Source organism: Protopterus annectens, chromosome 1.part0 (genome assembly GCF_019279795.1).
Source record: "Protopterus annectens isolate FY-2018-M chromosome 1.part0, PAN1.0, whole genome shotgun sequence".
Taxonomy (NCBI): domain Eukaryota; kingdom Metazoa; phylum Chordata; order Ceratodontiformes; family Protopteridae; genus Protopterus; species Protopterus annectens.
In genome coordinates this window covers 1,272,602,849-1,272,628,867 of record NC_056725.1, presented here as the reverse complement: position 1 = coordinate 1,272,628,867, position 26,019 = coordinate 1,272,602,849, and the positions used below count along the sequence as shown (strand labels likewise).

Genomic DNA, 26,019 nt, shown 5'->3' with positions numbered 1-26,019 from the left:
AGCAGTGCCATGGCATGCAGACAAGTGATAGGCACACCACAGATACAGTCACACACAGTCAGTAACCCACCAGTTATGTCTTAGTATCTGTGAAAGAAAACAGCCTTTACTCAGAACACTGCTCTTAGTGATGGAGAAAAATGTTTAAAATAAATCTAAGTATCAAAATCAGTTTTAGCTCTAAATTCTTGCTATAAACCTTTGGGCTTTTCTGCCAACCCCCTGCTTCTCATTGCCTGAGATCTTCATGGGGGCAGTGCTATATGTCATTATAGCCCTGTCTGCTTTGCTGACCAGTATGTGAGTCCCCAGTGGCAACCTCAGCCAGTTTCAACCAGACAGCCACCTTATAAAATGGACCAACATAGTGTCCCAACAGCCACTGTCTGATCTAGCTGTGCAGGAGAAACAGCATTACCTTGGACTCCTTAGCACACCAGACAGGTGCTGTTCATAAGCCATTAGCACTGACAGCCTTTGTTGTGAATATCATGTAATGCAAGATAGTAGCTTGTGATTCATGTTGAAAATGTGATTTCTGAATTGGAAGCAGTGCAGCCTAGAGCCACGGCAAAGCATGATGTGCTCACATGAACAGGCAGAATGCACAAGTCTTTGAGTATGGCATATCAGCAATGTGTGGTGGAACCTAGCTGCAGGCCATATCACACATGTGCTTTATTCCAGACATATGTACAATGTGAGCCTCATTTAAATCGAAGCCAAAATAATGTGATTATACCTTTATCTTAAGTGGATGTGCCACCATTTTAAACTTGAAAACATGCACCATGCACAGCAATCTGTAGAGTGGTCACCTCTAATGTGTACCTTCATATAACCTATATGTAATGCATCCATCTGCATATCTCCACCATAGCTGTGGAAGGGCAGCCCACTATAATGACCACCTATCCTTATACTATCCTGTACATCCTAAACAACACACTTAGGTTCATATGTTCATAGGATGATACTAGGCTATTGGCCTGGAGGCCCTTATAAGCCTAGCCAAGAATTTCGTCCATGTTCCCTCAAAGTCAGCACCTGTTTCCCCTGTCCAGCAGGGACACAGGTGGCATCCCAGGGGTATATTATCTATTTCCCATCCAGTTGTCCAGGTTCCTCTTAAAGAGGGCTAGAGAGGTACTCTGCTTGACATGGAGAGGGAGTCTATTTCACAGATGGGGGAGTCTTTGGGACACAAATATATCCCACCAACAAGTTCTATTAATGTCACAGACCAGGTTAAAGCCTTGTGTGTGGGTTGTGCGAGCAGAGTTTGTCTTACAGATATGCAGCAACTCCATCAAGGCTGGGTCTGAAATGGCCTTGCATGCCAGACGCAGGTCACCTCTGAGCAGTCTGTATGTGACTGAGTAGAGGAACAGGGCATTCAGCCTATCTGTATAGGATAGGTGTTTGAGACCCTGGATTTTCCTGGTCAGGAACCTCTGTTGTCTCCAACTGCTGCATATGCTTGGGACGGTACATGCCGAAGGGGACATTGTACTCACTAATGGATCTGATAAGGAAGGAGTACAGGATTGTTATGACCTCCTTGTTCCTGGATGAAATACCCATATTTATGAGGTGGGCCATGTAGAAAGCCTTCCGTACAATGGAGGCAACGTGGTGGTCAAGAGTAAGGTTGCTATCAACCTGGCTGCCCAAGTCCCTTACGACTGATTGCATGCTTAGTACATTATTATTAATGTGATAATTAGTGGGGATGACATTTTCTCCAAAGGGGATAATGATGCATTTCTTGGCATTCAGTTTGAGGTCATGCTTCTGGCACCAGTCAATAGTTTGGGTGAGGCCCTCTTGGAGGATGTTCACATCACTAGGGGAATTTAAGACAGCACCCAACTTGCAGTCATCTGCAAACCTGGTCAGCCACAGACCACTGGTTTTGTCTTGCACCTCAGAAAAGTATATCCCAAACAGTAGAGGCCCCAAGACCGATCCTTGGGGTACACCAGTCATTACTGGTCTACTACTAGAGGTGGCTTCCCATACTTTGACTGAGTGGGATCTATCATTGAGACAGTTAGCTACACATCTGGTAACATATGAGTTGATGCATAGCTGGGAGAGTTTATCTAGTATGCCTGAGTGAGAATAGTGTCAAAGGCTTTGGCTAGGTCAAGGTAGGTGGTGTGCACTGTCTTCCGTTTGTCCGTGACTTTGGTGACTGTTTCAAAGAAGTCAACCAAGTTTAACAGGCATAATCTCCCTTTGACAAAACCAAACTGTGTGAGGTCAAGCATTTGGAGGTTGCCAATGTCCTTGTTTGTAAGGTGCATGACAATGCATTCCATGGTCTTGCAGATCAGGCTAGTTACGCTGATGGGCCTGTAATTGCCTGGGTCAGTGGATGGACCACTTTTAGGGTGGCCACGGTGGCACAGCGGTTAGTGTTGTCACCTCACAGCAAGATGTTCTCCGGTTTGATCCTCAGCTGGGGTGCCTTCTGTGCGGAGTCTACATGTCCTCCCTTGTGGTTGCGTGGGTTTCCTCCGGGTGCTTCGGTTTCCTCCCACATCCCAAAGATGTTCTGTAAGGGGATTGGACACTCTATATTGGCCCTAGGCATAAGTGTGTGCCTTCCATGGAAGTCTGGGCACTAGGCTGGCAACTTGACACCATAAAACACTACTGCCAGTCATGAGCATACAGGTGATCCACCATGGCAACCCCTAACTGGGAAAAGAAGAAGTGGATGCTCCACCTTTGTGAAGAGGTATGACAGTGGCTGTCATCCATTTAGCTGGGATGAAGCTCAGGCTTTGGTTGAATAGGGTATCAAACTGAGCTCAGAGCTCATGCCTGAGTTCATGTAGGATACAGCCAGGGATGTTATTGGGTCCCACGGAGACTGTAATTTTTGCCTTTGAGAGGGCATTAAGGACCTGCTCCCTGGTGATAAGGGGAGGTGGGCAGGTGCTAGGGATGTACTGATGGGGGGGACAGGGGGGTAAAGTTTTCACTGAACCTGTCTGCCAGCAGGTTGGCTCTATCTATGTCATTTTTGCATGTGGTGTTATTGACCACCAGTTCAGGGCAGATTTGGGTTGCCTTTGAGATTGCGGACATATGTGAAGAAGGCCTTGTGATTATCCTTGGTGGATGTGGCCAATTTGGACTCAAAGTTAGCCTTAGAGGATTTCACCAATGACCTTATTTTCTTGTTCACACAAAGGAGAGATTGTGTGTATGCTGTATAGACACCTGTAGTGGGCATCTTCTATGCAGCCCCAACATCATAGCCCATTAGCCCATTGTCACCTGTGACATCTTAGATGACACATACCCATGCTGCTTTTGAAGATCACATTTCTCCTTTGTATCACTGTGGGTCACTGTATGACAGGGATTCACCTATGTATGTGTACCTGTTTGTTCCTACCAATCTTCTGGGCTATTACAGGAGTTCCACACAGCCCATAGCTCAGAATATTAGCACCACCTACTGTATTCTTCTGTCTGCTCTCTGCTCACCCATCCTGGGACAGGATATTGGCAGTATCCATCCACAAGTGCATCATCCAGGATAAGGTGGAGGGTTGTAGAGCTTGCTTTAGAGACTTTGGGAACTGTTAGTCTGCCAGGAAATGCCCAGGCCCACTAGTCAAATTATGCAGATGTACATAAACATGTACTTACTTAAAGCCAGCATATTGGACATTGTACTGTGCTTTCCAGCTGACTGAAGGGGGTGGCGAAAACCAACACATTCCGGCTAGGCTAATGAATGCCTTCGGGCAGAAAGCCTAGTACCTACCTATGAACCTATGAACCTATGAAGAGTGGGAGAGAGGGAGGAAAAGATTAGGAACAATAAAAATCCCTATCACTAGGCAAAGGCTGCAATTCTCAGATCCCATTATTTTTGTAGGTGTTCTTGGATGCTAGATTATAGGAGAAATGAATAGGCTAGTAGAAAGTATGAGTGTGATGGTTCTGGGAGAGGAACTAGAAGTGGGGACAATTAAAAAAAAGGCTCCTTACAGCTGTTCCACATGGCTCCCCACTGAAATGTCAGCACTCATAATGCAGAGTGCTGACAAGCTGAAAAAAAGACCAAAAACATAGAAGAGTGAATTTTGAAAATTGCTTGTCTACATTAAACTTCTTTTTTTTTGGGGGGGGGGGGAATCTCCCATACAGCCCGAACTTGTATATAAATATATATATATATATATATATATATATATATATATATATATATATATATATATATATATACCAACTCCGAGATCACAATACCTTGGAGAAAGGGTAATATTTTGAGAAATGGTATCTCGAACATGGTATATGTAAGTCCATTTTTCAGCCACTCAGTCACCATATTCAGGGACTCGCTCTAGCAGGACCCAACTTTTTAAATGGTTACCATTCCATACTACTCAGTGAGGTCTCAGTAATTTAGCATAGCCATACTCTAAACAGATCTCAGTTTATAATAGCTGTCACTGAGAAAGCATTTTCAAAATGACCACTTTCTGTCTAGAATGACCTCCCTACAGTAATACTAAACTTATTAGTCCTCTGTAATTTTAGAACAGTGTTATGTGTTCATCTAAGACAAATATCAGTCTGATAAGGGTTCATCAGGATGTTAGGCTTCTCTCCTGTCATCACAATTAATTATATGATTTGAATTGATCCACACAGAGCTCAGTTCTAGCTTTCATGACCACAATATTCTGTATGTTATTAAAGTATAATCAACGTATCTCCTTAGCTCCCCTTTGGCTGTGCATACTCTCTATTACTATTTAACACTTACTACTATCTTTCCTACTTCCTTATGTAACCCAGTCCGATAATACTCTGTTAGAAGGAAAACACATTCATTTACTTTTACTGCTGAAACAACTACTTATCAGATTGCTTTGATTAGCAATCAATTAATATAACACAGGTTTGCACTGCACATCTCATCATCATGGGATCACCATTTCTTTACCACCATCTACTATAGTTTGTTTCTAGATGTAAAAGGGTGGATTTAAGACACTTTGGAACTTTTTACTGACATGGTTTCCATTGCACTCTGCTGTTTTGCAACATGTCTCTTTACTAACTCCTAGTGTTTAAGTGACTTCATTGATGGATGGGATTTACAAACAAGTGCTGCATAGGTGTGTAGTACTAATTTACCCTACTTCACTATATGAGGTGGCTCACAGCTATGCAGATGGTGTATGAAGTATTGTCTTTGAATTCCTTCACACCTTGTATAGCCACAAAGTAATGCTTTCCTATGTGCTTTGTGTCTAGGAATCTCAGCCTATATTTTAGTATGTTACCATTTAATGAAATGGATGAATTGTTTATTGTTTGAAGAATCTGAGACAAAACTGATGAACAGTATAAAGACTGTCAAATCTGATCATTAGCTGTTTTGGCCCTCAGCCCTGGTATTTCCCTGGTTAACAGACAATCACACAATCAAATAAACACCTGACTGTGTGTTGTAAAGGAATATAACTCTGACTGTGGCCCAGGTATCCAGAGTTTGATTACCCGATTGGGCAGCAGAAGACACATAGGTGGATGAGATTAGAAATGAGCAGCCTGCGCCAGCTTGTCCATCCTGGAGGGAGGAACTGATTTTGTATTCATCAGACGTCTCCTGTGCAAGAAGAGGGTTACATGTTACATGTTACAGTGGTCATCTTCTGAGGGGACATGGGCTTGGATCCTTCCAGCTCATAATAGTAACCCTCATATATGTCTATGTGCGTGAGCACACACAAGCTGGAGGATGCCATAGGAGGCCTCTGTGATGGTATGAGTACTTATAATAGCCATTAAGGTCTGTGTTAGGGACATAAGCAGTAAAGCCATGATGACTGCCTAAGGGATGGCCTCCATGATCGACACTTGCCATCTCAGCAAATGAATGGGCTTGGATTTTTTTCTTGCCTAGTGAGAAATGTTAGGGCTGATGGTCAGAAGTCTGCAGGAGAAAAAAAGAATTTGATGGTAAAGAATCCCTTTAACTGTTAGTGAGTGACATTATTCCTGCAGTGTATGTTATTTATGTGTACATTGTAAATAGGTATAAACATGACCATAGACTTCCTTAATTATTTTATTTATTTAACATGTTTACCAGGAAAGTCTAACTTGGAACAAAGCCAATTTTCAGTGAAGGCCCGGGGAGAAATGCTCTAGACATGTCTTTGCAACGTGGGAGGAAACTGGAGCACCAAGAGGAAACCCACGCAAACACAAGGAAAACATGCAGACTCTGCACAGAATTGAACCAGAGAACCTCTTGTTGTGAGGAGACAACACTACCAATGCACCACTGTGCTGTCCATTGGTATATCAAGTAAAAATGAAAAAAAAAAAAACAGATGACATGAACAGTGAGTATGAAATTCCTTAGCCATACTAAGTAACATGAATGTAGCATATTTGTAAAGCTTTGTGCTGCCCATCATTAAAAGCCATTCCTTACATCTAAGTATATTTTCAGGTTAGACAATTATTTAAAGTACAATTTCAAAAATTCTGAAATGATGTGGGTACAGGAGAATGACTAAAATGATTAAGAAATAAAGCATTCAAAATGCATAGAATAGAATTTGCTCAGCAAAGACATTTTGACATACAGTAACTGATAAGCTATATATATATATATATATATATATATATATATATATATATATATATATATATATATATATACTCCTTTCTGACTGAATTCAACAACAAAGTCCTAACAAATAACATTTTTGGAGTTGTACAGGGCAGAAGATAATTGCCATCTGATATTACAGTATTTTATCTATTGGCAGAAATGTGCACCTTACGCATGATATACTCTGAGATAATTGATTGTACCTTGTTCTCCTTTAGTGCAAGTTTTACCATCCTTCTCTAGGATGTACCCATCATGACACTGACATCTGTAGCTGCCAGGAGTGTTGATGCAGGCCTGTGAGCAGGGATTTGCAGTGCTGTTGGCACATTCATCGATATCTGTCAGCATAGGGCAAAACATTTCATTAAAAATGTTGTCATGGAATATCAGAACTAAAATAAATAATGGTATGTTTTTGGCAAATTTCAGACTACTAATACTAAACAATATGACTGAATTGATAATAATATTGCAAGTAAATCAAACAAAACGTTTGTCTTTATCATGCCACTACAGGGTGCAAAGAACAATTATTTGCAGTTTTCATTTCATAATTATAAATCAGAATAAAAGATTTTGTATGAAAATCTAAATTCATTCTCCCAATACAAACAATTATAAAGGCACAAGAAGAAATGAACCTTTTAACAGTACCGTCTTCCCTTCTGTGAACTGGCAGTATGTTAAAGGAGTTAAGGTAATAAGCTGTTAACAGGATATATTTGATGTATAGATAGTGATGTCAGAGCAAGATGGGACCGCATGAAGCAACCAGATGGGGTGGAATTACATCGGGGTGAGTTTTTTCAGAGTATGGTTATGAGGAAACTAACAAATAATTGGTCATATGCCACTGCACATAATAAATAGTCTTCTATTAGTAACCTTAGTCTTTAAACTACCCAGCAGAATAAATTTAGGAATGACGGTACACTTGAGACATATGTGGTGATCGTGCCTATAACATTATGTTCTAGTAGAGGGCTGTATCAATACCTCAAGAATGAAATGGAAGGTCAGTAGAGCTGACTATGGACACAAATAGGTTAACTGCTATACAGTGGGTTACTTTTGGCTCAGTTACGTCTTTGCCATATGCTGTTTCATTTTTTGCATCAGTATTACATGAGCAAGATGCATGTTTGACTTTATACTCAAACGGAACACAAAGTTTGTTTATAAAAAAGCATACTATACAGGGTTTCATGCTTTATTAATCTTACCAAGATATGCAAAACAGCTGAAGTATGTTATGGACAGACTTTGACAAAAGTATATTGTGGTTCTGCCCCCCACCCCGTATATGATTGGAAGCGTCATCTCTTGTGTATCCCATCTGTACTTTTTGATAAATATTTTTATTAAATTTCTATAACACATGCATTTTGTTACTTTAATATCTGTAATAAAAAGTATACGTGCACTCTTCACTGCTCAGAACATAGCCTACACAAAAGAAAATGGGTCCATAAAAGGCAAAACTGTAAAATAATCTTATAAACAATGTAGTGGTGCTGGGTTTGTATGTGAGTGAGTGTGTGTGTGTGTGTGTGTGTGTGTGTGCGGCTGTGTATCTGTATCTATGTGTGTGTGTGTGTGTGTGTGTGTGTGTGTGTGTGTGTGTGTGTTAGTGTGTGTGTCTGTGTGTGTGTGTATGTGTGTGTGTGTGAAAGTGTCTATGTATGCATGTGTGTGTCTGTGCCTATATATGTGCATGTGTTGTGTGTGTGTGTGGTGTGTATGGATGTGTGTGTGTGTGTGTGTGTGTGTGTGTGTGTGTGTGTGTGTGTGTGTATGCGCATGTGTATGTGTGCATGAGTGTGTGTGTAAGTGTCTATGTGTGCATGTGTGTGTCTGCATTTATATATGTGTGTGTGTGTGTGTGTGTGTGTGTGTGTGTGTGTGTGTGTGTGTGTGTGTGTGTGTGTATGTGCATTTGTATGTGTGCATGAGTGTGTGCGTAAGTGTCTATGTGTGCATGTGTGTGTCTGCATCTATATATGTCTGTGTGTGTGTGTGTGTGTGTGTGTGTGTGTGTGTGTGTGTGTGTGTCTGTGTGTGTGTTTGTGTGTGTGTGTGTGTGTGTGTGTGTGTATGAAAGTGTCTATGTATGCATGTGTGTGTCTGTGTCTATATATGTGCGTGTGTGTGTGTGTGTGTGTGTGCGTGTGTGCGTGTGTGTGTGTGTGTTTGGTTAGTAAGGTGGGGGTGGCATGAGGTGCAGCTTGTTCGTGACAGCCATGACAACCACTTTCTAGTTTAATTCAAAAAGTAAAACAAAGAGATACAGGACTGAAGTACATATTCTTGTCTGAAAATCACATTTGCATATTGATGACAAGGTTGTCCAAATCTCTGACAAAGTCCAATTACACTGGATTCTCTGAGAGAGGGAGAGAGGGGGGAAGAAAAAAAATCTCAAAAGATAAATGAAAAAATATAAAGCAAATACCTGCAAATATAATAAGCTTGAGCAGGATATGATGAAACATTGTAGCTTTCTCCTCACTAGTTATGAATTATCTTTACTCAATGTATTATGAACAAAACTGATTCCCTTGGACATTATTTCCAGCAGTATGCACCCATCAACCTTTATAAATGACTACTTCCTCATCTTTGTAACCAATAAAGTAAACATCAGTAGGGAGCCAATGCTAATATAAAAGAGCCCCAACATAACTTCCCTCATTGCAAACAGTAAGTCAAATAATTAGTCGACTCCCAACTAGATGCTCCTTGCAATAACCTTTAGTGTTCTACTGAAGTTTTATAATGATGTAGTTTATATGCCTCCACCAGTTACTTTTCAAACTTTTGCATCAACAATTCTTGATTTCCTTAAGAACTGCAACACTAAAATCAATGACAGTTCTTGATTTAAATCTAAATCTACTATCTTCTGTTGGCCATAAAATTGCCAGTTAATACACCCTTACATAGTTTATTATTGTCCCAACTAGTCCTACTCACACCTCTGAGAATAATTCAGTACTGGAACTAATCATAACAAATATACCAAGCAGATTCAGTTGCATTTTATTGCAACAAAATACACAAATTGTACCCACAAGATGCATGTGTTCTGAGTCAGGATATCTTCACATCTGGCTCTACAGGATTCCTTTTCAGGAAGTTTCCCAGGTCTCTACACAAATGCTTCATGAACATTGTTGACTTACCGATGACACTATAACATCTACATTCCTCATCCCAGGCAAAAAGTCCCTCAAGAGAGGTCAGCTTCTCAGAATCTATAGTGATTGAACCCTGTGTTTATACATCACAATGCATGTGTCATCAATTGCCTGAACTTGTATAATCATGCAGCTGCATTGGCTATACCATTTGCTTAAGCCAACAACCATCACTTAGACACCATTTTTGCAAGGCACAACATTCTGATCATACTCACATTCACCCCCAACCCCCTCACCACATACCATATTAGGAAATAGAACCGAGTCAAAATCTAAGGAAGATGGAGTGCTATCACTCCTTTATCACACATACTGGTTATCATTATACCAGGCCTCTGAAGTCACCACAACTCTGCACATTTTAAATAACCTCAGCAATACTATGCTTAACAAACATTTCCCACTATCAAAACAGAGGGTTAGAAGATAATAATGCATTTGATTAAATTAAAACTTATTGGAAGTCGCTGAGGATGGAGACAAAGGACTGGTACACTGGAAGATATCCCAAAACATGAGGTCCATTCCACCTTGCTAACATGAGGTCCATTCCACCTTGTTAAATGTAAAAAGAAGAAAACTGCATTATGTCCAAATTATGCAAATCAGTAACTTTGAAAGGTAATAATGGATATAGTTTACTTTGAAAACAAAACAGCAAAATTAATACAGTTCTCAGCTTTCACTAAGGCTGTACACTGAGTAACAGCTTAATTGAAACTCTGCCAGTGTGAAAACAGAAAGTCAGAACAGACTCATTGAATTTGCTTTTTGGGTAAATTTCAGTAACTGGCTAGTAAGTGCACTGCCTGGATACCGGCAAAGAAGACATTTAGAGAATATGAAAGAAAATCAACCGCAAATGTTGAGGAGAAAACATTGGCTGGGAAGAATCCTGCAGCTGTTCAGCAAAAAGCAGTTCAAGCTCCAGCTTTGGTGCAAAATATGACAGCTAGTAATCTAGAGATGATTAAAATAAATGAAACACTGGAGTATATCAACTGAAATAAAAGACTGGGAAAAATAGAAGTTTTAAGCGGATATTCAGATGAGCTGATAAAACTGCAAAAATCAGAGGCCAAAATTAAGAAAAGGCTGGCTGAGTATAAGACTGCTTAGGAAGAGATGTTTCAAAAAATGGTAGAATCAAAGGACAGAGCACATTGGGAAAACCTCAGATTTTCTGCTGTACCTGAGAAACTAGAAGGAATAGACTGTATTCATTTTATCAAAGCACAGATAAGCAACTGGTCTGGTATTCCACAGAAGGAGTTGGTAATTGAATGGGCACATAATGTGTATGCTCCAAACCTGGCCATGAGAAATCTGCCAAGACCTCTAATAGTAAAGATGCAATCCTACCAGCATAAAGAGTTGATTCTAACAAAATTGTGATAAAAGGACAATGTGTAAAAGTTGGAGAGAGTAGATTGTGGAAAACGATAACACATTGCACAACAAGCAGAAGAGGAGTACATTTATTCCAACAATCACAGAATGTCAGGAGGTAGGTATAAGAATCAAGGTGCTAAATTCAGCTATCTTTACAATATTTTTTCTTGAAAAATCAAAGTCATTTTGATGTAGAACATGCTAAAGAGGAAATGCAAAAGTTTGTCCAACAAAAAGTGAGCTATCTTCTTCTGGTAATAAAGCACATAGAGAGACTTTGCCAATGAAACCTTTTCTAGTGTTCCTAGCAAAAATGCTTAAGAGACATAGAAAAGCACAGGAGTTGACTAGATGAACCAGGAGTACATTGCAAATGAACCAGAGAAATTAATGAATAAAAGCTGGACTACAAAGCATCACTCACATTTGTGAAATATGTCTGAACAAGAAAAACTGGAAACATTGCACTTTTTTTACTTTGTTAAACTTTTAAGGGACTCCAAAGCATGCATCCTAGTTCATGTCATTAATGCTTGGAAGAACATTAAGGAGAGGGGAAGAGGAAGGAAAGAGTTAACTGTAAATAAAAGAATTTTTGTTCTTAATAGTATATTTATAAAACATGACATACACTGCATGTTATAATGTAAAGTAATTTCAGTTATTTTTGTGTGTTATATGGATACTAAAGTGGACAGCTGCCCTTTTTTCTCCTTTCTTTATTCCTTCTTGTTTAGTTTTAGGAAATGTTGGCACTGCAATGCATAAAGAGAAGGAAGCTTGGATAAAAACATGTTTAAGATAATAGGCTATAATCTTAGGTTGTTTGATGTGAGGGACAGGTTGTAAAAGTATACAGATCATGATACAAGTAAAACTGATATGTGTTTACTTACCTTTGTATAGACAAATGACTGGATTAAGCTCATTGGCTTGATCTAGCAACATGTTTTAAGTAGAAGCAAGTCAATAAGAGAATACTGAATGAAAGAGAAAATTTTATTGAGCAAATAAATGCTCACAGTGTAACATGAGAAGGTTGTAGCTTGAAGGCAACGGTGCATATGGATGTCATTTTTCTATTGAGACAAACTGATAAGAAGGCAATAGATACAGAATACTTGTTTCTTTCAATGGCTAAAAGATAATTTTTTCTGAAGTTTTCTACTTCTGGGAGTGGAATAAAGAGAAAAACAGATGGCACTTAGTATAAGTAGAAGCATCGACTGTACCATGCAACTTATCTTGGATAACCTTAATTAAAGGTCAAGTGAAGTTGTGAGTGCAGCTATTAATCTAGGATAATTATTCCTATTAGTATGATTACATTTCATAATTTAAAGATGTACACAGGTTTGTATGCTTATATTAGGTTAATATGTTATGGGGGTATACTGGGTGTGTGTATTTTTTGACAGTTTTCATTAAAACAAAAAATCTTGTAAGATGTGACATATGTTCAAAGGGATATGACAATAAACAACTGTATAAAATATCAACCTGCCAAAAATTAACATATGCAGGCAACACAAAAAGCAATTATACATAGCAGGTGATAATAATAAATTCTTATCATAATGGCAACATTTTCCATATTATCTTTGAACGTCAGTGGTTTTGCAGGTATATATAAAAAGGAAGAGTAGTGAACTATATTAAGAAAAGCAGAGCGCATGTAGTTATGTTACAGGAGACACATTTGGAAACAAATGATCATATGAATTTGATAAAGAAAGGATTTCAGGGTGGTTATTCAGTAGAATATCTGGGACAAATGAAAAGGGGGCATACTTATATTAATTGTTAGAGTAGCTCCAATAGTGCTAGAAGAGGGAAACAAGATAATAATGGTAGATTTATAGTAGTAAGGGGCTATTGGCAGGGGAAGAAGATGATGATGGCATGTACTTATATTCCAACTAAAACTGCTACAATGGAGATTATAAAAATTCTGGGAGCAATAATGAGCTTTCAGCAGGGAATATTACTTATAGGTCAGAGGTGTAATTTGATTTGCAATAGTGGGGATGTATCTGTTGGGCCTAGAAGGGAAAATATAACAAAAGAGGGTAGTTTTGAAAAAATTTATGAAACTATATGGTATGAAAGATGTGAATTCGGTAGTGAGAGCTAGGACAGAATTTACATATGCCCAGAGGTACAGAAAATGAGCTAGACAGAAATTATATTTCACAGGAACATTTGCATTTAATTCAAAATGAGGATGATAGTCACAAATAACAGACCACAGGCTGTAATTCCACACAAATTTCATTTTATTGGGCCACACTCCGCTTTGTATTATTGATCATTTTGGATTTGCTGAAGATGCAACTTTCAAACAATGGTATTTGGCATCAGTAAATACTGCAGTGAAACAGGTGGAGTTGTACTCTTTTATACTGGCAATGAAGATGATATAATATGGTTCTGCAATAATATGGTTTCAGCAAGTCTTCTTTTTTTGGCTTTTCCCAGTCAGGGGTCGCCGCAGCAGATCATCTGTCCGTTCATGATTGGCAGTGGAATTTTACAGTGTCAACTTGCCAGCCTGGCGGCAACTTTCCACAGAAGGAACATACATGCACACACTCACACCTAGGGCCAAATTAGAGTGTCCAATCCACCTACTGCATGTCTTTGGGATGTGGGAGGAAACCGGAGCATCCAGAGGAAACTCATGCGACCACAGGGAGGACATGCAGATTCCACACAGAAGGCACCCTAGCTGAGAATCGAACCAGAAAACCTCTTGCTATGAGGCAGCAACACTAACCGCTGCACCACCATGGCTGCCCAATACGGTTTCAGCAAGTAATCAAGGTAAATGGCTGTGGCTTCAGTAAGGGAACCTCCACTTGCTACCACCGGTCTATAAGCTTGTATCTGATGAAGTTCCCTAGTAATTGTGACTGGAACAAGTTCTTACATGTGTGGACCAATAAAATGAATTTTGTGTGGAATTACAGCCTGTGGTCTGCTATTTGTGACTATCATCCTCGTTTTGTGTTTCTTTCCAGGTTTGCTTGAATTTTGATTAATTTAATTCAAAGTTTTGATATGCATCCAATAACTATTTCAGATCATGTGCCAATAATATCTAAAATAAAAATGCAGGGTAATGAAATAAAAATGACACACTGGCACTTCTCGACATATCTGCTAACCAGAGAGGAATTTAAGGAATGGATAGTGAAAATTATTCAGGTGTTAGTAGAGAAGGTAGAGATTTCTTCAGAAAATATAGCTAGGAAATGGGATATAAGGCAAGTGGAGTTTAAAAATAAGATAGCCATAAAAGAAAAAGAGATATGGTTAAGAAGTTTTTTTTTTTTTTTTTTTTTAATAATAACTCCAGAGCACAAAAGGTAGGCAACAGAAAGTAGAAAGGGTTGATGCCAAGCTTAGGAAGCCTATAACAAAAAAATAACCAGAGATACTGTAGAGGTATTGGATATATTTCAGAAATATTGTGAAAATCTGTATAAAGCAGAGAAATGTGGAAATCAAGAAGAAGTACAAATGGAAATATTTATGGAAGAGTTAAATATGCCAATATCAGGGGTAGATGAGGTTTGATTATTAACAGGATAGGAGGAGATAAGATAAAGTGGCAGTGTATAACCAGTCTACAAGAAAGTCTCCAGGAACAGCTGGTATTCCTGTGCAAGGTTGGAAGCTAGGAGGGAAGAAAGTGACAATGCTCTGGAAGGTTTTAGTTTAAATGAGGTTTGGAACAGACCATTTTGTCCAGGGACAACTTCAAGTGGGGTTAGATAAATAGAGTAGTGGGAATTAGCAGGATAGGGTTAAATAGGAATGAAAAATGTTTGGGAGGAACTGAGGTATGGGTAGGAGGGGCTTAAAGGATTTTAGGCAAATATAACTGAGTAGGAGTCACATTTATGGTGTGAACTTGCTACAGTGCAGGTTTACGTCCAAGATTACCTTGGGTACTGTGGCTATGGTCAGGTAGGCCTTGTGGCAGGGCAGAGGTAGGTAAAGTTAGTTAGTCATGGTTTGGGAGATGTGCTAGGATTTGTGGCTGTTAATGTCATTGTCTGTGGTTGTTAGATGGTTTGGTGCACTGGTGGTCCAGTTTGAAGGATTTATGGTTAGGGACTGTGGAGGTGGTCTTTTAGTCTAAGATCCGAGGGTGAGGCTTTGTTGTTTGTAATATTTTCTTGCATACTGTCAGCAGCATTGGGAGGAGGGGACCTTCATCTAGCTGAGAGCTTTCTTATAAGATTAAAAAGTTTGGTCTGCATTACTGGCTTGTTGAAATATTTAGAAGTATGTGAAAATTGTTGTGGTCGGGTGGTCTCAGTATAAATATCGGGGGGCAGTTGTTGGTTGGCTGTTTGTCATTTTGGGGATCTGGCTTAGCGTGTCCCTTTTTTTTTCTACTTCCTTCTCTGAAGGGTTGTTGTGCTCTGCTCCGTGGGGCAAGTTCAGGGGAAAGGTGTTCAGCTTGGAGGGTTATTGCTGGTGTCCAGATTGTGTGTCTCATGTCTTGCTTGCCAGACTTGCAGGCGACACTTAGTGGTTTTTCACGACTTGCCAGTGCAGTATTGCACTTTGCGCATGGATGTCTGCCATTGTCTTATTCTAGTTGTTACCTCTCAAGCAGGGGTAGCTGTACAGATTTTTGCAGTATGTTCAGATTTTTGGCTGATAATTCCTCATCTTGAGTTTCAGACTTGATATCCTTCAGTAAATGCATGCTAATGGTGGCAGGGGTAGGGCAGAGGCAAATCCTGTTATTCTAGCAATGTTCTAAGTTTATAAGAGCATATTTAAAATGTGTGCCTATTTTGTTGCTTTATCCCCCCATCATGTCAGCCTTTGTCCAGTTTCTTGCACTGAGGTTGAAGGGTTTGAGTGTAGTGACTCCTTCAGAGGTGACATCCATCCCCCTTTTGAGTTTACCTTTGGGTGTTCCTTTTGAACAGCATAGCGGATGGTGGCTAAAATGCTGCTGTCAACGGGAAGTGAAGGGCTTGGTTGCTGGCTACGTCTTTCATCCTGTATGCTGCTTCAAACTGCACTTTATTTATGCTGCACATGGAACTGACTGAATTGCAATTCTGTGTTACAGTTTCTGAGCTGGTTACTGTTTGAGGAGATTAGCACAGCAAAACATTCTGGAAGAGCGACAGTAACTACATAGAGCAATACACCTTGAAACCGTATTCTCCTTAATTGCTGCACTGTATTTGCTCAGTGTTGAATGATACAGTCAAAGAATAAATATGCATGTCAGGTAGGATGGTAGGATGGTAGGACACAAATAATTAAGGTGTATGCCAATGGTCATGTTAATTACAGGGCAATGAACGTATCTTTGGGATGACAGGAGTAAATGTATAGAGTAAGAAATCGCAGTGTTTTTTTTATTTTTTTGGGGACAAATTTCAACTTGAGCAAACCTAATGCCACCATATTAAAATTGTTTGAGTTCCTTGGCATTTGCCATTTTTGAAGGAAAGAATGTGTTTGTATGTTGGAAGTTTAACAAATGTAAATCAGTTTAATGTAATAAAGGAAATGCATGTAACTGTTCACTGATGTGTATGCTGCATTACAGATGGTGGAGTGGTGTAGCGCTTGCATTGCTGCCTCATAGTAAGAGGTTCTGTGGTTTGATTTGAGAGGTAAGGTGTGAGTGTGTTTCGCTGGTAAAAGATATCAGCTTGGGAACAGTTTAGTCATACATGCACATAACACAGTTAATGGTGAATTCTTTCACACACCGAACACTGGCAGTGGGCAGAGACAGTTAAGGTTGTGATCTGTTTCTTGTTTCTTTTGTGAGGGTATTTCAGTCTGTTGCTGTTGTAGATTAGTCTGTTGCAGATTCTGAGGAGTTGGTCTGTTGTAGTTGCAAATTTCGAGGAGGGAAGTTTAAAAAAAAAGTAAGCATTTCAGATTCACACTATTTTCTAAGTTTGTAAGAGTAATAGTTAAAATTCTTTTCATGTTGAGCTTTCAGTATGAAGACAATAAGCTTACAGTATTACACACATTCACTATTCACATCTATTCATCGGTGAAAATCTTAGATGAGAATTTGAAAGTGTTAGTCATAATCCTCCACTTCAAAAACTTCATGTCATAACATGTAGTCAAAACCCAGTAAACTGATTTAAAAATTGCTTAAAATTGAGAATTCATGGTTTAAATGGGGAAAATGTCATATAAGGCACCTTCTCTGCACGAGTATTGCAGGTGACTAAACCCAAACAATGTTCTGTCTTCATCGATGACATCCCCCAAAACAATAATATCCTCTTACAGATGGCATAGTTCTATATAAGGCCAGCTTCCCTCAGTTATTGTAAGAGAAATCTGTAATGAAACTACTAAAACTCTGTGTTGTTGGCGTGCAGAAAACCTACTTAAAGTAAATTCAACTAAACCATCTGCCAAGCATAAGACACACACACACACACACACACACACACACACACACACACACACACACACACACACACACACACACACACACACACTCACACACCATTAATACTAAGCACTGCCAACAATAGTCACATATACATGATACAGTGGTAGAAACATCTTGGCCTTATCTTAGATTCTAATTTAACTTTTAAAACTCATACAGAAATTTAACCTCAGAAGTCAACAATCAACAAAAAGCAGTCTATGTCATCTGAAATCATCTCACTTGTGAAACCCATAAGGCCATTGGCTAAGAAAATGTACTGTTGCCAAGAATAGAATTGAATATGCCATTCCTATAAATCTGGTCAATTTTAAAAACTTTACAAAACAGCACTCTGTCCAAAAAAAAATGACAGCATGTCATCAGATGCCGAAGTACTCTTTCTAGCATGAGATTTTAAGCTTGTTGATGTTTTCAATTTTTTTTACTTTCATTAGTTTGCCAGGGAATAAAAGGGCCAAACAACATAAACTTGGAAAATCATGAAGAAAACAGAGTAAATGTGAATGAGAACTAAAACAAAACAAACAAACAACCCCCCCCCCCAAAAAAAAATGTAGGCACATGACACTTAACCGGTTAAATAAGTTATAAAAGTTGGCATACCTGATTATAATAACGATAACTAAGTATGTGTAAACATCATATAAACATACCTCATGGAAGAAAAGTTGGCTGACAAGGATATAAAACCGGAGAAATATAGAGTAAGGTAGACAACTGACAGCTGTGGTTTAGTTTTAGAATATATGAGGGTTGTATACAGTTATGAGGCGTTTAAAGGATTTGAACCCGATACTGATAGTAACAGTAGTAGAATGACATTCAGTGGTTGGAGGAGAGTAACAGGAGCATGACCATACATCTTGGAAGTATTACATCAGTAATGATTTAAATACTTAATCACTTTTCTTGTTGTTTAAGAGGTGTAGAAACTGAGTTCCAGATCTTCGAAACAGAATTAAATTATAAACATTCCCAACTGTGATGTGGGCTTTGGTTGTAATAAGTAATAGTTTGCCTTTATGTGTATATACCTGTTGTGAGAGTATTTTTATATTACATTTGGTAGAGTCGAACAAAGGAGTGGTTTGTATAGAATTTTGTTTAGAACTGCCAGTCGGGTGGAGAACAAATAATGTGAGAAATCGATCCAGTGTAGCTGTACTCAGGCAGTGATGAGATTTAGCTTTCTGGCTGGCTACAAATCTAGCTGCTTTATTGAAGCACTGTTCTACTTTAATTAGCACTGAAGTTTGTACAGTAGTGAAAATTGGGGACTGCATATAATAATGTGGGAATCAAATAAGAGGAGGCAATATTTTTTTCTCCTCCCGTTTGTTAAATACTGCTTTCTTCTGTATAGAAGGCTAAGTGTCTGGTGAGTTTATTTTGATAGCTTGCTGTGAATAAAGGTCAAATTTCATGTTTTCATATGTTGTGACTCCTAATAACTTAATCTGGGTAACTATTTCCAAACTTGTATTGTTGGTTGTGGTGAGAGAGAACATATTTTCTCATTATTAATTGCGCTATGAGTGAGTAGCATTCATTTTTTGTAGCATTTAAAATTAAGTGATTCCTCAAGCAATGATTACATGGAGGAGAAAGAGTCTTGGGTCACTGTTATAGTTCAGATAAAGTATTGGTAGAGCAGTCAAGTGTGGAATCTTATGCATATTGCATAATGGTGGTATGTTTAGCTGCTAAGTGTGCCTCCATTATAAATATATTGATAAGAATCAAACCTATTATATATCCTTCTGGAACTCTTCTGGAGATAGAAGGTTGCTGTATTCATTGTGGCATGGAACAGCTTTAGAACTGTTTGATAGATAGCTGTAAAACCAAGAGTGAGGTGAGTCAGTGATTGAAGTAAGGGTAGCCAGTTTGTCTAAGAGATTTTGGTGTTGGAGAACATAGAATATTTTAGATAAGTCAAGGAAGAATGATGAAACTATGTCACCAGAGCTTGTATGGAGACTGACTGCATTCATAAATGTGAGAAGGGCTGTAGGGGTCCTGTGAAGAGGTCCCAAACTGTGTTTGGCTAGACAGATGAGTTATTGTCAGTATGGTGTTTAAAAGGTTGCTTCTAACCATTTCTTGAGGGTTTTGAAAAGGGTGATAATATGGCTATGGGTCGAACACTGGATAATTCACTATACAAAGGATGAATGTATGACATTTTTCAGATGGTTGGGATATAATTTATTAGAACAGCTATATTTATTAAGCTGGAAATAGAGTATGCAAGTGTATCTCTGACCATTTTAAGATACTGTGTGTGTGGAGACTGCCAGCAGCAAGTGTTGTGGGTTTTACTTTGAGGTAGAGTTTTTTAATAGCACATGTAAGTACCCGTTTAATGCAGACAGTATAAGAGTATAACTGATGAGGGAGAATTTGTAATTTAGTGGCTATGTGGTTGTAATAAGAGTAGTTATAGATTTGATAACTTGCAACTTAAATTGGTTGGCACTGCTCTGTGTTTGGTTTTGTCTGGTTGGGGTTGGCTTAGTACATTTAGGATTCTGAAGACTGCATAGGAAGAATCAGAATAGTTTTGAATTATGTTGGTGGGACTCTTAGAGGAGGCATGATAGGTTTTTCTCAGATTTTATTGTACATTTAGTTTGATTTTTGCAATTGCCTGAACAGTTAAAAGATGTGGTGTATTTTTGTTTTGTTTTTTTTTTTTTTTTTTTTTTTTAGCAATGTTTTCCAGGCTTTGTCCCTCTATCTCATAAATTGTTTAATGCCCTAGTATGACTAAGTGCAGGATTGTATCTGACTATTTTGTGTCTTATAGGTGCTTATGGAACTGTGTTACGGCATCATCAAATGAAACAGATGTTTGTGTAGTTATAATCTTCTAATAAACATTTCTTTGTGTTTCTTGAACTAGACTGCATTTCTGCCACAGAGACCTGTGTTATGGTTTAGGATTCCATTGTCTCGATATTCTGAGAGGACTGTGTTATGGTTCAGGATTTCATTATCTTAATATACTGCTCCTAAACTTCTGTATTAAAAGACAGCCCAGAAACATTTTTTTCACAGCTGATCACACATTCAGTAGGAAATTTGCTAGTGCTAGCTGTGTGACTGACTGCTGGACCAGCAGTGAAACGATATAATTATAAAAGTACATTTTACATAAAAAAATTAATTGTTTTCTTGAAAACTTGGAGGGGCTGAAGTCCTGCCATCCAACAGTAACATCTACCCCTTCACTCAAGTTTGGATTCAACATGCTTAGTTTGCATACTGTAAATCTGAGCTACTCAGTAACCCAAACCAAGGATCCCATCGTGGGCTGTACTAATTTTAGGGTATTAAATAAGTGACAATAACATTTAGGAACACTAGCTTTTATCTTGTCTCTTGTACTTGAGACTTGTAATGTCAGGTAAGTTTTAATACTTGGTTATATTGCCCAAATTATATGGAGATAGTGCAAAGGACTAAAGCTCTGAGATGTTAACAAACTGCTTCCCATGCCCACCTTAATTTGCTCACTGTGCAACTATGCAACTCTGAGCAAGTCACTTAACTACACATTGCTCTTAGCTTTCCCCTGAAAAGGGAGAATTGTGTCCAGTCAGCTGTTTTGTCAAATAAGCTGGTTTTATGTTCAATACTGATTCTGAGGTTGAGTAACGTAGAATAAAGAGAAAAGATTGAGTTTTTTTTTTTTTTTTTTTTTTTACTTTTCTCTTTATCCAGAATTTGTGAAACTTCAGATGTTGTATTTTTAGGGAAAAGGAGTATGGGGTGACACCAGTACACAGGGCTGCAAAAACTATGGGCCGGATTTACTAAGGCTTGCATGGAGTCTAAGAGTAGTGTAAGACTCCAGACACCAATATGTCTGCCGAGCGATCCAGGAACAGCCGGCAGGGTCGTGCATGAGAGCTCCTAAAACTACTCTTGCACAGACAGCATTAGGTTATGCAAATTACTTCATTTGCTGCTGAAAGCTATGCAAATGAGGTAAATTTGTGAGCCAGGAAACACTAACCTGTCCGAGTAAGAGTAGTGTTATTTGCAGAAATGTACTCGGTTGGTAACTGAGTATCGATCTGCAAACAGCAAAATGGTGCAATGACAGCTCCAAATAAAGGATGCATCCAGTTGAGGAAGCATGCCAATGGCCAAATATAAGGCCATTGGCATTTATATGTGTTGCAAAAAAAAATTAATAATTTTTTTCCCCGCTCCCCGTGGTTTAAGTGTAGCTCAGCGTCGCGCAAACTTGCGGTGCTCTAAAAACCAAAAAATAAATAAACAAAAGCCAAAAATAGGCATTTTATTACAAATATCCATCTGCAATGCAAGTGAATGGCAGGCTGAAGACAACATGGCTACTGAGTAGTAGTTGCGAAGGGGGGAAGCTCAGTGTGAGAGATGTAAACAAGCATTAGTAGGCAATCCTATGCAAATGAGTATAAGGATAGTGAATCCCAATTTTCCCTGCTATGTGAACCATGTCCCTGGAGTATAAGAGTAGGATTAGGGGAGTATCAGAGTAGCAGATAGGTGACATCATGAGGGGGTATGTATCAAAGACTGTAAGCTTATTGGAGCAGAGTGGCATGTGTTTGCTGTGAGTTACTCAGGACTGGAAGAGGCATGTCTACAGTTGTCTGAACTGAAACCCAGAAACCGAAGGTGTACGCTGTGGCTACAACAAAAGTTTCTTGCAAATATGCTTACACTGTGTGCGCATGTGTGCGCACATGTAAACCCGTGTAAGCCTGTGTGCGCGTGTGCACCTGTGTAAGCCTGTGTAAGGCTGTGTAAGCCTGTGTGTGTGGATGTGCACCCGCCTAAGCCTGTGTAAGCCTGTGTAAGGCTGTGTGCATGCGTGTACGCTTGTGTGCATGTGTTTGCACTTGTTTGTGTGGCACCGCCCCCTGTGGAAACAGAAAAGGGAAAAGGAAGGAAAAGTAGTAGTAGGAAGTTAACCAAGGAGAACTAGCAGAGCTGCCAGGTGAAATCAATCAGAATCAGCCAATTACACAGGCAGTACACTAACCCAGCCCAGCACTTAAAACTCTGCAAACAACATTCCCCCATGTTTTATTCAGAAACACTGCAACACTGCAGTATACAAAGAGAAGTGAAAACTTAAAAAGCTTAACTGAGAAAAAAAATGTTAGGGGCTGCCATTGCTATTATAAGGCAACATGTGCAAGATGCTGAGGGTGGTGCCATTGAGGATGTTGCTGAGCAACCCACAGTGAGGAGACGGAGAAGAGTGTACAGACCCAGGGTAACCTACCAGGGGCTACATGAGCTGGAGATTGTGGAGCGCTATAGATTGGACAGATAGCTCCTGCAGCAAATTGTTGAGCTGTGCAGGCCACGTCTCACACACAGAACCAACAGAGGGGAACCCATCCCAGTGGAAACCAAGGTATGTGTTGGCCTAAGAATACTAGCAACAGGTACCTTCCAGAGACCAACAGGTGATATGATGGGGATTTCACAGGCATCAGCATCCAGGGTACTGCACAAGTTCCTGAATGCCATGTCAGCACATGTCGGTGATCATGTATATTTCCCCAATTCCCATGAGGTATTGGCCAGCAATATGTGTCTCTTCCAGCAAATAGTGGAATACCCTGAGGTAGTGGGTGCAATTGACTGCACGCACATACACATCAAAGCACCAGCCAGTGAGCGGGGTAGGGCCTACATCAACCACAAGGGCTTCCACTTCATCAACTGCCAGGTTGTGTATGATGCCCAGGGCATAATACTGAATGTGTGTGCTGGCTTCCCTGGAAGCTACCACAATTCCTATATCTGGCATCTGATGCAGCTGTACCAGACATTTGCCAATGGGGACAACCCTGATGGTCACCTAGTGGGGGATGCTGGATACACACTCGAGCTGTGGCTGATGACACCCATCAGAAATGCACACACACCTGAACAAGAACTCCATAATGAGGCACACGCACAAACATGAAATGTAATCAAGCATGTGTTTGGGATGCTCAAGTCATGGTTCCAGTGCCTGGACACATCCGGTGGAGCCTTGCAGTATTCACCAACTACATGTACCCAAATTGTCATGGTATGTGCCATGCTACACAATATGATCCTGTGAAAACAGCTGCAGCAGGAACAGCATGGGGCAGGGCCAAACAGCCCCCCACCATTGCCAAGGCCTGTACAGGGACAGCGTGACTCGGAGGAGGAACAACCTGAGCCTGCCCCAGTAGGCAGAAGGAGGCATGCCTAGTATGCCTTGGCCTTGACAAAGAGGCAATGCATAGCACATACACTGGCTCAGTAGGAACCCTGGAAATGATACCTCTCTCTGACTCGCACATAAAAATAAAAGGGATGCCTAACTTGACACTACCTGTTTCCAAACATGTATAAGGAGTGTAGTATGTGCATCCAACATAGGCAGCCCTGCAGCACCACCGGAGGCATGATTGCCATGTTTTAAGCAATACAAAGCAGTGCTAAGCAGCTTCTAACAATATTTAGTATATGTAAACAAAATTGACCGTGCTAACTAGTGCAATGTTGGGCAACGTTGAGCAATGTTGGCCAAGGCTGGCCAAAGTCGTGCAAAGTTGAGCAAAGTCAGGTAAATATGCTCATATTTGCTTTACTGTTCCTTAAGCAATCTTCTCTGGCCAGCATGAAAATAAAAAGCAGTGACAGGGCTCAAACCCAGGATACTGTGCACTATAGTTACAGTACTGAACCACTAAGCCATGATAGCATTTCAGTGGCACAGACACAGCAGGAAAATTGTACAGTAATGCAAACACAAAGAAATGCTGTATCATGTCCCTAAAGAGGCATATGGGTAACCTCCCCCACAGGTCTATGCAGACGGAGAACATCAGGCCAGGTGGTGTGATGTGGGTTGTGTAGGCTATGAAGTCGCAATCTAATATATGTGACATTGGATGCTAGGATCTGTAGCACAGTACTATGCCTCAAGCCAGTACGATAGGCAACAGTAAAGACTGAAATGGTGTACAGTACATAGCAGTGCAGGCATAGCAAATGTGTATAAGTGTCAGGTGAAACCCTCATCCTATGTACACCCGCAGTAACAATCAAGTGTGCCCCTGGGTAGAAATGTACAAAGATTAGCTGTCCCCCCTGTATGTAGAAATGTTGATAAGTCTATGCAAAGTGTCTCATGGAAGCCTTGCAGGCACAGCATGATCCCTGTTGATCTATGACACAAAGGTGAGCCCTGCTGTAAAGATACAGCTTGACATTCCATACACATATAGTATAAATGTCTATACTGGGTATGCTCACACACTCCAACAAATGTAGTGGATTTCATTCAGCGTCACACTGAAAGGTCATACTGGGCATGCTCACACACTTAGAAAATGAAGCAAATATCAGGCAACAACATACTGAAAGGTCATACTGGGCATGCTAACACACATGCCAAATACGGAGGTGATAATAAGGGATCTATGGACAAATGTGGATAGACATCTCTACTTCCAGAAACACGTTCACAAAGTTGTCAGAAAATCATGCTATGTGTTCACATAAACTGCCAAGGTCTGTGCATGTAGGTCAAAGGAGGTTCCCAGTACTCATCAGTCATCAGACCCATCAGAGAGTACCACAACACATTTGTGATGAATCAGACTAGGCATGTTCAACAGCCAGAAAGACCACTGAAGAACCCTAACAAGAGGATTACTGGCCTCAAACAGTTGACCCATGCAACAAGACTGAATGTAACCCAATCTGTACTCTGTTGCATACTGTCTACTCAGGAGATCTCTGCCCAACAGACAGGTCCATGTCATGGCTACACTCAGATCTATACTGAGTCACAGCTCAATGGCACTAAATATACAGACCCAACTGATATTGCCAACATCCTGGCAGATAGGATCACTGTTAACTGTACCCCCCTCTCACCCATGAAAGAGCACACCTTTATAATGGAAGACTGCAAGGTTGCTGTCATCACAGCTGCCCAGGTAAAAAACACTCTCCAAAGCCAGTATCACAGCAGCCATGGGACCAGATAACTTCACAGGCTGTGTTCCACACAAACCACAGAACTAACAGGCACCACACTGATGTACCATGTGCAGTCATAGCCTCACCTTGAATGGTGCACAGTGATGGTTATCCCACTACACAAGGGTGGAGACACCACGGACCCCAGGAACTAGTGCCCCATCAGCCTGATGAGCCCTCTCTTCAAGGCCATGGAATGTATCATACAACATATAAACAATTACATTTGTAATCCCCAAACCCTGGACCACAAACATGTT

General features: G+C 39.9%; 1 protein-coding gene across 1 annotated transcript in view; it reads right to left on the bottom strand.

Annotated features, from left to right (window-relative positions):
• CCBE1 (collagen and calcium binding EGF domains 1) overlaps positions 1 to 26,019 on the bottom strand; it is a 1,498,511-nt gene that overhangs the window by 322,240 nt on the left and 1,150,252 nt on the right. The window contains exon 5 of the mRNA XM_044070315.1: positions 6,865 to 7,002. Within this exon, the coding sequence (XP_043926250.1) occupies positions 6,865 to 7,002 (138 nt within the window). The remainder of the gene's footprint in view (positions 1 to 6,864; positions 7,003 to 26,019) is intronic.